The 12,784-nt window shown below is 37.9% G+C and overlaps 1 protein-coding gene across 1 annotated transcript; it reads left to right on the top strand.

Annotated features, from left to right (window-relative positions):
* The first annotated feature begins 2,743 nt into the window (after positions 1 to 2,743).
* LOC144977534 (UPF0598 protein CG30010-like) lies at positions 2,744 to 9,963 on the top strand. The gene is made up of 3 exons (XM_078922853.1): positions 2,744 to 2,944; positions 7,874 to 7,922; positions 9,025 to 9,963. Exons 1-3 carry the CDS (start codon positions 2,771 to 2,773, stop codon positions 9,492 to 9,494), a joined length of 693 nt encoding a protein of 230 aa, XP_078778979.1. The 5' UTR covers positions 2,744 to 2,770; the 3' UTR covers positions 9,495 to 9,963.
* The last annotated feature ends 2,821 nt before the right edge of the window (positions 9,964 to 12,784 follow it).

Raw genomic sequence — 12,784 nt, 5'->3', positions numbered from 1 at the left:
TATGCTCGCCTTGTTCACTTTACATAGTAATCGAAACGTAATTGATATGGGTAGTAAAATGCCCCACATACAGTATCGTGGTTCTGTCACACACAAAAAATGAATAGATAAATACATTTTTTTTAAAAGAAAAAAGGGAACAGGGCATTTAGATAGGCGTGGTCCAGAAGATAAAGATCGGCATATTTTCCCTGGATATTTCTTCTCTATAGCCTCTCCGGTTTGGCTCTTCATTTAATTGCTACTATTCTGCTATGCCCATAACCAGCCTGATTTGCATTATGGCAATTTTTTTTTTTCAATAAAGTTTGTAAAAGCACTTCAGGATATAGAATGACTTAGATAAAACAGGAAGTAGATTGGTTGCCTGCTTGCAAAAAAACAAATAGTTTCTGTTCCTGACCTCCGTTCAAAGCACATTAATCAATGTGAATACTATCCAGTTCAATCTTTTACTGTTGCAAATTTAGTTTTTGAAGGCATGCTAAGCTGATAGAGGTTGTGGACTGTAACAAGTGTTGGACAACAATAATAATAATAATAATAACAACAACAACAACAACAACAACAACAGCAACAATAACTACAAGAATAACAACAACAATAGCTTCAAATTGAACAATATACTTAACATAGATTTTTTCTGGTAAGAAAATTTGTGAAATATTTGTGAATATAATCATGGCGGTAGGAGTTGCCTCCACAGAATTGTGTAATCAGTGGTTGCTTCTAAAAATCTGAGCTTGCGTAGAAAATAAGTCAAATGCATGCGGCTTGTACTTTCCAGTATCCCGACGCTTCCCCTCCACTTTCTTCGCTTCGTCCTTCCTATTCTTTGTCATCTTTATCCATAACCAATGGCATGCTATATGGTTAGTGGTGAATGGAGTCCATCCGACATTCGTATATGAGCAGGTCTGATAACCGAACTCATTTAGGGATTGATTTAACACTGTTGTAATTCACATTATTTTGCTTTGGTTTGGGAGTATTTCCATTACAACAATGAGCTCACAACAAGTTGGGTTATCAGACCTGCAAAAACAATACACTTCCGAGTCCATCTCATCACTACAATTTGAATACGGAGCAGTTTCTTGGGACCCCTACCTGAAAGAGGATATTCATCAAAAACTTGAGAGAGTCCAGAGACAAGGCGCCCGGTTCATAACTGGGGACTATAAGAGCAGAACCCCAGGATGCATGACACAAATGTTAGAAGAAAGAAACCTCATCAGCCTCCAACAAAGAAGAAAAGAAACCCGTCTGTCATCCGTGTTCAATATTATAATAGATCAAATACCATCAATAAAGGCAGACTACTTTTTCACGCCACGACCAAACAAAAGAAAAATCCGAGCACTCACTTTTGCCAACCACATATACCGAAAACCCAATTGAGAGATACGCCACAAACAATTCGAAACAACAAGATATGAAGTGAGTAGAAAAGTGCCAGAAGACAATAGAGAATAAAAATTATTTTTTTTTTTCGCGGCGGTGGTGGGGTTCGAACCTGCGACCTTATTGGTACGACAACTCCGCCTGGCAGGTGAGAGCGTGGCTCTACCGTGTGAGCTATCAACGAACACAAAAATATTCGTTTCAAACCCAAAGTCATTTCTAGATCCCTCTCTCACCCACTTCTTGAGATCGCCGATTCGTTCACCACCATCGCGAAGTAATTTTGACCAGCAGTTAAGCTTAATAGCCAATATTCTCATCACAAACATATAACATAGAAACGATTGAGACATTGAGTATGCTCCGGTGTATGGGGTGAATGAATTTTTATTCTCTATTGTCTTCTGGCACTTTTCTACTCACTTCATATCTTGTTGTTACCAACATAAGTGCCTGCTCCACTCACTTTTCTGAATTAAAAATTCACCCCATACACCGGAGCATACTCAATGTCTCAATCGTTTCTATGTTATATGTTTGTGATGAGAATATTGGCTATAAAGCTTAACTGCTGGTCAAAATTACTTCGCGATGGTGGTGAACGAATCGGCGATCTCAAGAAGTGGGTGAGAGAGGGATCTAGAAATGACTTTGGGTTTGAAACGAATATTTTTGTGTTCGTTGATAGCTCACACGGTAGAGCCACGCTCTCACCTGCCAGGCGGAGTTGTCGTACCAATAAGGTCGCAGGTTCGAACCCCACCACCGCCACGAAAAAAATAAAAAAAAAAATTTTATTCTCTATTGTCTTCTGGCACTTTTTTACTCACTTCATATCTTGTTGTTACCAACATAAGTGCCTGCTCCACTCACTTTTCTGAATTAAACAATTCGAACTGCTTCAAAATCCCACAGACAAGAAGACAAAACTACAGCAATTCTTTCTTCATTAGAACTATCTCGGAGTGGAATGGGCTGATGAACTGGTCATATTGGCACCACACCTAAACGATTTCAGGCCCGACTGACATGGGCCCGCGCCCAATGAGGACGCCGCTGAAATACAACCAGACCATTGGGTTTTTTTCAGCGCCAACCATACAGATACAGATACTGGAAGTATCGGTCGTTTGAGTTCACAAGTTATTCGAATCGGTTAAGCTCCCGAACAAAAATCACAAGTAGCTGGCGGATAACCCAAACCTACGTCACACAGACATCAAAGACATGATGAATTACAAAGAAAATCATTGGATAACATAAAAACTCAAAACCAATCAAAATGCCTGTAGTGAATACGCCACGGAAATGAAAATCACAACATGCGTAGGAGAAAACATCCGATGTAAACAAACTTTCATTAAAGATGAAAAGACCACCCATTCTAAACTTTCTTTCATTAGTTAAGCCGAAAGGTTATCTAAAAGTTCCTTATGTTATGATGAGAAGCAAAGGAACAACGAGTTTAGAATATGTTCAAGGGCAATCACCGACGCCGAAAACAAGAGAATATTTTTACTTCATAGATCACCAAGGACAGGTGAAAGAGAGAGAGAGAGAGAGAGAGAGAGAGAGAGAGAGAGAGAGAGAGAGAGAGAGAGAGAGAGAGAGAGAGAGAGAGAGAGAGAGAGAGAGAGAGACGAGCGGGGGGGGGGATGTTGTACAAATATCAATTAAATTACAGGGAGGCCTTCCGAAACCTCCCACATCCCCATATAATGTTCTATTACTATTAGGGGGTTTGGGAGTGGGGAAACCTTTTTTTTTATAATGTTCTAGGGTTTGTTTGTTTATTTAAAGTCCCCCCCCCCCCTTCTAAAACATTAGATTAAAAAAAAAGAATACTGGGGATTTAGGAGCTTTCGGAAGGCCTGCCAAATTACATAGCATTTTAGGATGAATTAATCCTACTTGGCATGCATTCACACTCTAATAAAAATATCGAAGTGGCTAGCCGTACTTAAGGACGGGTAGACTGGCAGGCTAGACGTCATTAAGTACGGGGGCAGGGGAGTCTAGCCGTACTTATTCTGGGGCCTTGACCCCTGGTCGTGTCAAAGGTCACATATAATTTTACTGCCTAGTTTTGATCTCCATTACACACTATCCCTACCACTACCACCAGTGCTTTTACAGACTGAGTCCCTATCATCAGGGCTATTACGCACTGAGTCCCTACCACCAGCGCAATTAGCCATTGAGTCTCTACCACCAGTGTTACATATTAGCCACTGAGTCCCTACCACCAGTGATTTTGTAGACATTGAGTCCCTACCATCAGTGATTTTGTAGACATTGAGTCCCTAGCACCAGTGTTATTAGCCAGTAAGTCCCTACCACTTGTGCTATTAGCCTTTGATTCCCTATCACATCACCAGTGCAGTTAGCCACTGAGTCCCTACCACCAGTGCTATTAGCCAGTAAGTCCCAATCACCAGCGCTATTAGCCACTGAGTCCCTACCACCAATGTTATTAGCCATTGAGTCTATACCACCAGTGCTATTTGCCATTGAGTCCCTACCATCAGCACTATTGGTCACTGAGCCCCTACCACCAGTGTTAGCCTTTGATCCCTACCATCAGCCTTTGAGTCCCTACCACTAGTGCTATCAGTCATTGAGTCCCTACCACCAGTGCTTCTAGTTTTAGACATTGAGTCCCTACCACTAGAACTATCAGACATTGAGTCCCTAACTAGAGCTATCAGTATCAGCCATTGAGTTCCTGCCTGCGACCAGTGCTATTAGACATTGCGTCCCTACCACCAGTACAATTAGTTACTGAGTCCCTACCACCAGTGCTATCCAGCCATAGAGACCCTACCACCAGTGCTATTAGTATTAGCCACTGAGTCCCTACCACTACCACCAGCGCTATTACAATTATTACTATTAGCCGTTGAGTCCCTACCATCAGCGCAATTAGCCATTGAGTCCCTAACACCAGTGCTATTTGCCATTGAGTCCCTACCACGAGCGCAATTAGCCATTGAGTCCCTTCCACCAGTGCTATTAGCCATTGATCCCCTACCACCAGTGCTATTACCACTGAGTCCCTACCAACAGTGCTTTTAGCAACTGAGTCCCTACCACTAGTGCTATCCAGCCATAGAGGCCCTACCACCTGTGCTATTAGCCACTGAGTCCCTACCACCAGAGCTATTAGCCACTGAGTCCCTCCCACTACCACCAGCTCTATTACTATTATTACTATTAGCCATTGTCATTGAGTCCCTACCACCAGTGCTATGTGCCATTGAGTCCTTGCCACCAGCGCTATTGGCCTTTGAGCCCCTACCACCAGTGCTATTAGCCATTGAGTCCCTACCACCAGTGCTATCCAGCCACTGAGTCCCTACCACCAGTGCTATGTGCCATTGGGTCCTTACCACCAGCGCTATTGGCCTTTGAGCCCCTACCACCAGTGCTATCCAGCCATAGAGTCCCTACCACCAGTGCTATCCAGCCACTGAGTCCCTACCACCAGTGCTATTACTATTACCCATTTGAGATAGAACAAAATTGACGTCACTCAGTTCTTTATTATCGTTTTTAGCCATTTTTAAAATGATTAGTTCTCATTGATTGTATCAAGACAAAACTATAAAAGGTTGAGGTTACACATCGATTAGTAGAGTGGTATCACGGAGATCAGTTTTCCAAATAATTCCATGTGAATGGGGAAAACTTACTTAGGCCGCCCCTTGGGGCGCCCAACATGAGCCACAAGTCTTCGCCATTCTGTCCTGTCCTCCATAAGCGTACGCAGCCCCCGGGTGTTGTCCATTCCTGTGTCATCTAGCAGACAGTCAATGTAGGTTTTATTCTGCCTGCCTCTGCTTCTGGTTCGCTCAGGTGGTTCCCATAGAACAAGACTGTTTCAATCTCCTCTTTGTGTCTCCAGCAGTGCCCCGCAAGTCTCAGTCTTCTCTTTTGGATCTTCGAGGTCACTGGGGGGAGGTCATTGTAGAGCTCTTCATTTGTTAGGTGCTCTTTCCAGCTTACATTGAGGGCCATCCTCAGCATACGGGTGTAGCAGCCGTCCAGTTGCTTCTCCAGGGCTTTTGTAAGAGTCCATGTCGCTGCTCCATATAGAAGTACTGACTCTACTGTTGCCAGGAACAGTCTCTTCTTTATCTCCCTCTGTAGGTTTGAGCTCCAGATTTTCCTGAGTTTGTGACAGGCACTCCAAGCCAATGCTATTCTGACAGAAATATCAGAGGAACTACTTTTGGTCCAACCTCCTAGGTACTTGAAGTTGTCAACTTCCTTCAGCCATTCTCCATTCTTTGCCTACAATCAAGAAAGGCCAATTAGCATACAGGCAAAGAATGGGGAAAAATCATCCGGTTAAAAAAGGTTTTGATGAAATATGCAGTGAAGACATGCGAAGGCAAAATATACCACCGCACATAATAATAAATAATCTACCAATCCCATCAATCCTTAAGTACGGCTAACTAAGCAATCTACACGACATTAAGTACGGCTAGCCTGCCAGTCTGGCTGTCATTAAGTACGGCTAGACTGGTAGGCTAGACGTACTTAAGTACGCCTAGACTGGCAGGCTAGCCGTCATTAAGTACGGTTAGCCTTTTCCTAAAAATATTTTACCGGTCTATTATTCTCGGGCAACAATGATCTCTCTTTAAAATCAGCTTTGAATCTCAGTTCAGACACGCATTACATCATTACATTTACACGCAGCTTTGATGTCCCATCATCACATAATAATAGTATCTATATGCTATCAATGGGCTCGCTTTCAAACTAGCTTGGCTCGTACTCGTGTGTGTTGACAGTAATCAGAGTGGGCAGGTCACAGTTCATGGCATTTTGTGGTTCAAACTACTAGGAGGAGGGACAAAAAAATGGATCGTTATATGAAGTTGATTGAATAGTGCACCGAGGTAGGGCATTTATTTAAATCGGAGAAGGTGGGATGAGATTGCTGAAGTGGTCAGCACCTATTAATTAACTTTCTGATGTAGCCCACTTCACTTAAAAACTCACTCATCTCATGTAATCTTTTTACTATTCAAACACCCCTGTATATCCCGTTTTCTCATCTATCAACTCATTATTTTTTCACCAGAGCAACCTCATATTCATTTTAATCAAACGGTCTTGCAATAGAAACCATGTGCATGAATTTATGGTTAAAATAACGCTTCTAAATGCTTACGCTAAAATTGAATTTCTAGTAAGTGTAATTTACAATAAAACTCCTTCAAACTACTCTACAAGTAACCCTTTCACACTTTTGTCCACTTCCCGAGAGTGTCTTGCATCTCGTATTAATAGTGTCTTGCATCTCATATTATTTCTCACAGAGTGGGAGTGTTGGACCAAGTAAGTCTCTGAATTCAAAGTGAATCTCATGGCTCATGGATATATTAAATGATATTTTCGACATTACATAATTACATTTTTACATATGCTTGACTATCAAATGATCTGGAAGCACTTTGAGCATGTTTAGCGGGTAGTGCACTATATAAATGCTCAGGGTTTTATTTTTTTGGCTATAATACATACACAAATACTATCACACACACAACCACACAAAGAGAGAGACAACTTCATCCCATTGTGATGTGATTATGTGTGTCACTGGAAGGCACTGAGCCATGCCACAGCTTGTCACAAACTCACACACAAGCAATGTCCCCATCCTTACCCCTATGCCCTGATTATTAGTGTATACCAGACAATGCCGATGTGTAATAAAGCTCACTGCTTTTGAAAAGTGATGCAAGATTTTTTTTATGCCAGTCTCCACTTGGAATTCTCATAGTGGAATCTGAATACTTGTAGTGGAGGTGTGTGGTTATGAATTTTGTTGAATGCAAGGTCGCTTAAGTAGTGTCAAATAGAAGAGAAGAAAAAAACCCCGGAGATTTTTAAAGTTTTCATTGAATTTGAGGTTTTGTTGGATCCGAGATTGCAAGTTAATGTTCTCACCTCACAGATGGGTTATAATACAGTGACCATTGTAACACATTTTCCCCAAAGATGTTGCTGTCACATTGGCTCGAGGTTGAGCCTCAAATATAAACCTCCTAGTCCCAAAACAGCATCAAACACATAGGATTTGTGTACATATTTTTGTGCAGCCAGACTATAGTTAATTTAAAACTCCTCCTCAAAATGATTTCTTTGCTTAGATGAAATTACTGTGGCTTTATATCATTACAAAGTAACGTCTCTGCTCTTAAGGCATTCATTGGCACTCTGGACACCATTAATATTAAGCCATTCAAAGACCTGTCTGCAGTTTGATGGATTGGAGGGGTAAAAGATGCTGACAGCGCCATCGTAATATAAGGTGCTGACTTAATATTTTTATAAGGAATCAAAACACATAAAACTTTCTTGCTCAGTCAAATCTCTGTATAATAGATATCTCAATAATATTAAATTAGCAACATATAAATTTTAATTTGATATTTCACTTTATTCCCCACAGCTCTTCCTCGATGATGCTAGAATGAAGAATTTCACATCCTGCTTCAAAGGTGGGTAACTTTTGATTTTTCAAGATTGCAATTCAAAGGTAGGAATAAATAGTCAGAGGTGTCATCTTGAATATTTTTTTTTTAAATACACAAGTTAAATACAATACAAGAAACCTTACAAATCTAGACTTTAAAAAATCCAAAAAAAATGAGTCTACCAACACTTCAGTTCAAAAGGAAGATAATTAAATACATTCAAAATATTCCATGGTATTTCCAACAGGAAATGTTCCAATAATGCCAAAATGAACTGAGATGCCACTCATTTTTTAAACTGTTCAAGCCCAGATGTAGGTTAGATATCCATAAAAAATTCTTTACACTAAGAGTAGTTGATATATGGAAAAATCTACACGAAGATGAGATTAATTCAAGTCTTAGTTTTAAAATGATTCTTGATAACAGCTTCAACAACCGCCGAGCATCGTAGGATGTTAATTACGAATTTTCTCTCACATCAAGGAGTAGAAATTATTAACACCTGAGGGATTATGCACGTTTACTATTATTAATATTATTTATTTTTTTACACAGACTTAGAGGCTCATTAAAGCCTGCATTCCAGTTCATCATGACTATGACTAGGAATAATATACAGTCACACCTCTCTAAGCCAAAACTCCACAATCTGGATGTCTCTATTATCCAAACAGGTTGCTTGGGGATGGATTACACTTTCTTTATTTGTACACTTTAGGGACTGATTCCACTATCCGAATGTCTCTGTAATCCTGACAAAATGCTGTGAACTGAGGTATTCGGATTGGAGAGATGTGACTATAATTTATGTATCTATATCACTCATTCCCTTTTGATATTACAGATTTTGCTATTTTCATCTACGAAGATAGTCGATTTAGCACCTATAGGTAATTTCATTCGCAGGTCCATTTCCTGCAGAATCTTTCATGGTTTAATCATTCTTTATTTGAAGCACAGCTTCTTTCATGGTACTTGCATATCTAGGGAATGGCTTAGCACTCAGTATTGCTGTTGTTTAACTTTTGTCACTCATGCCTCTCAACTCGATTGTCTATAAAACTGCTTTTGCAACACTTGTTATCAATTTAGAAATAAAATCTATATTTTTTCTTTTTTTCAGAAAAGGATTTCCTGGTGTTTTTCTTTAAACGTCTGAAGCTGAACACAACTGGCAAATATGAGTTGGAGTTCCCATATTTTTCTCCATGTGGTAGAGAAAAAAACTATGTACGCTGTGATGACACTCCCATTGTCTTTACACATATTATAAGTTCCCCAGATGAAGGAAAATCTGATCGATTGTGTTATGGTGGAGCGGGTGATCTAATGAGTGTTGACTTTAGTCCAGTAGATGTTTGCATGCTACCCGATTCATGTAGAGTTTACCACCCAGCACCAGAACAGTATGGAGGAATAGGTTTGATCAAGTCCAGTTTGGCAATAGAATTGAGTAGGCATTTTGAATACGAGGACAATGATGAAACTAGATCTCCCTCTCATTTCACATGGGCTGGAACACGGCATACGTTGACAAATTCTCTTTTCGATTTAGTCAAAGATAGAAAGTGGATTTCAAGTGCTGAAGATTAGCCTCAATGGTGTTGTTATTTGTGGACACTCCTTTACAATTAATTGTGATTTATGGCTGTCATTTTTTATAGAAACGCTATGGATCCTCAGTATTCACATAGGATCCACTTCTTCGATGTGGTATGACAAAGATCTGAAAAAGTGTGTATGAAGGAGGTCTTGTGATTCGATTCCCAGTCGAGAAAGACTTGATTTTTAGGGATATTTTTTGGTTATATTTCTCTTTCTTGTTTTATCTGACACTGTGTCATACACACTTTTTCAGAACTTCATCTTACACCAGCGCCTACTCCCTATTTAGTATGTTTATCAAAGGGGAAAAAAAATCGATATATTATCCTCAATTAAAGCAAATTAATTTCACTCAAATTCATAATTTAGAGTCAAAATTTAAGTTTGCGTTTCAAATTTACCCCAGCATAGAACAAGTTACAGATTGAGGGTAATATATTATTATTATTATTATTATATATTATTATTATTATTATTATTATTATTATTATTATTATTATTATTATTATTATTATTATTATTATTATTATTATTATTATTATTTATTATTTTCATCATCATCATTTTATAAGAAAGAAGCAAAGATGGAAACTGTTTGGACACGTGCTCCTACGAGATGAAAGTATTCCAGCACAAATCTCGATGGATGATTACTTCAAACAAGGAGCCAATACAGAGGGCGCACACAATCTTCACTTCCAAAACATTGAATCAAGATCTCAAAAAACATCAAATATATTCAGAAATAACAACCGAACAACTGATTTCAACAACACAAGGAAACATCCAATTGCCCCAGCAGCTTATTACATATGATGACATTCAAAAGCTAAGAACACTTGTATTAGACAGAGATTTATGGAAACAAATTACTAACTGGATATTAGAAACAGACTGACCCACTCGAAGTAACACACACATTCATGGCAAACGTCCTTAGAGACAGCGCAGCCATATTCATTCATTATTATTATTATTATTATTATTATTATTATTATTATTATTATTATTATTATTATTATTATTATTATTATTATTATTATTATTATTATTATTATATATTATTAATAATATTATTATTATTATTATTTATTATTATTATTATTATTATTATTATTATTATTATTATTATTATTATTATTTTATAATATTATTATAATTATTATTATTATTATCATTATTATTTGTAATACAATATATAATTCTGATTATTGTCAATTGAAATTATATATTTATTTGTTCATTCATTTATTTATTTCTTTATTTTAAACTGTTGATGTGTAATTGTTATTATGTTTCTCATGAGCTAAAGTTGCGACTCATGCAAGTAAACCATTTATAAGAGATCAAATTCAAGATGCTTTAGTTACTGTAACTACGAGCATTGTATTTAATGTCACGTTTTTGCTACTTGGATAATAATTCTAGATTGAGGTAGTATACAGTCAACTGAATCATGGAATATTTGACGTTTAAAGTCTTACCTGCTTGGAGGAAACAAATGTTCATGGGTATGAGTTTGAGTTTGTGTGAGAGAGAGAGAGAGAGAGAGAGAGAGAGAGAGAGAGAGAGAGAGAGAGAGAGAGAGAGAGAGAGAGAGAGAGAGAGAGAGAGAGAGAGAGAGAGATTTTAAGACGAATCTGACATGGCGTTTATTTGAAAAAAAAAATTTAAAAATCCCAAATTTTGCAAGCTATAAACAGCAAAATTTGCAAAAAAAAATTGCGATTAATCTTTCTAAAAAACTCTTAAGTAGTTCATGAAAGAGAAAGGTATTTTTTTGTTTTTAAGGATTTCATGGTGCCTGCAACAAATGCAAGGTCATGTCAACGCCAGTAAAAAGGACGAAAATGGAATAGTAAAAAATAAACTACTCTTGATTAATTATCTTTCCCGTTCTACACGAGCTATCAAATAAAAAAATAAAAATTCCTCTTTTTTTCTGCCTTTTTATTATTATTATTATTATTATTATTATTATTATTATTATTATTATTATTGTCTTATTTTTTTCTTTTTCTCTTTGCAAAATCTCGAAAATTTGCCAAAAATTGCAGATTTTACGCTGCAATGCAAATTAGTGATATTTTGCGATTTTTTGCGGCCACAAGTGATTGGTTATTTAGAGATGTGTATGTCTGTAAAAAGTTGATTCTTACTTTTGTTATGATTTTTAACTTATCAACCCAATAAAAAGAAATAATGTCGGGTGTAAGGAATATATTTAAAAAATTAATTAATGTTATTTCGTGTTGGTTTCACGTGTCTTTCTGAGGGCATGAATCTTGCATCTCAAAGTGGATGGGACATGGGGAAATGCGATATATTTTTTTTTCATTATTTCATGGAGGTGTGTTTTTTACTACCGTTAGTCAGAGGGCCATTGAATTAACAACCTCTGCATTAGGTATTGTATCGGAATGAACTTCCTCTTTAAGACCAATCCTGGTTGGATTTAACAAGAGAGCATTCGTGTTATTCTGTGTGGCTATGTGGTCTAGTGGTATGACACTCGGTTTCAGATTGGAAGGTTCGAGCCTCGCTCAGCACATAGTTGCGTCCTTGGAAAAGGCTCTTTACTCATGACTCACATATTTTTTTAAAAACTCACCTTCTCACCATACTCGGGTATTAAAGGAATACTTGGCCGGTGACAGCATTGTGTCAAAAAAAAAAAGTAAAAATTGTAAAAGTGCCATAAATGCATCATGTCGCGTCTTACATGTTAAATGTTGCAGTTCTGGGTGGGGTTCCTGACCTCCCATAGAGGGGCAGGGAGATACATACTGTGTCTTCTATCTGTTTTCCAACATGCTTTCTGTCTTTGTCTCGGAATGAGATTACTTGGTTTTGTCCTGGCCCTGGCTGGACTGGAAACAGTCAAATGCATAGTTATTGTTTTGGGAGATGATTTTTTTTTCATTGTAAATCATCTCTCTGTTATGTATTATTATATTTGTTATCTTTAATGTATGATGAAAGCATATGAGTGTATTCCTCTTTGTTGGATTTTGTGCTTGTGTCTGGATGAGACATGAGACTTATAGGTGATCTCAAACTAAGTACATTGGTGGTATGCTCTTGGAATCTACATCTGATCCCTATTTGTTCCCACTTCCCCTATGTCTTACTTTTTCTTGGATGCTTTAATTGTAATTCTAGAACTTTTTACTATCCCATTCTCTTCCTTTTTACTGGCGCTGATATAACCTAAATGTGTTGCAAGCGCAGTAAAATCCTTAAAAACATAAAACATAAACAACAGGTATTGTATCGGA

This window comes from Berghia stephanieae, chromosome 7 (genome assembly GCF_034508935.2).
Source record: "Berghia stephanieae isolate SIO BIC M18660-M18661 chromosome 7, UCSD_Bste_1.3, whole genome shotgun sequence".
NCBI classification, from domain to species: Eukaryota; Metazoa; Mollusca; class Gastropoda; order Nudibranchia; family Aeolidiidae; genus Berghia; species Berghia stephanieae.
The sequence above is the reverse complement of the archived record's forward strand: the minus strand, read 5'-3'. Positions and strand labels throughout refer to the sequence as shown.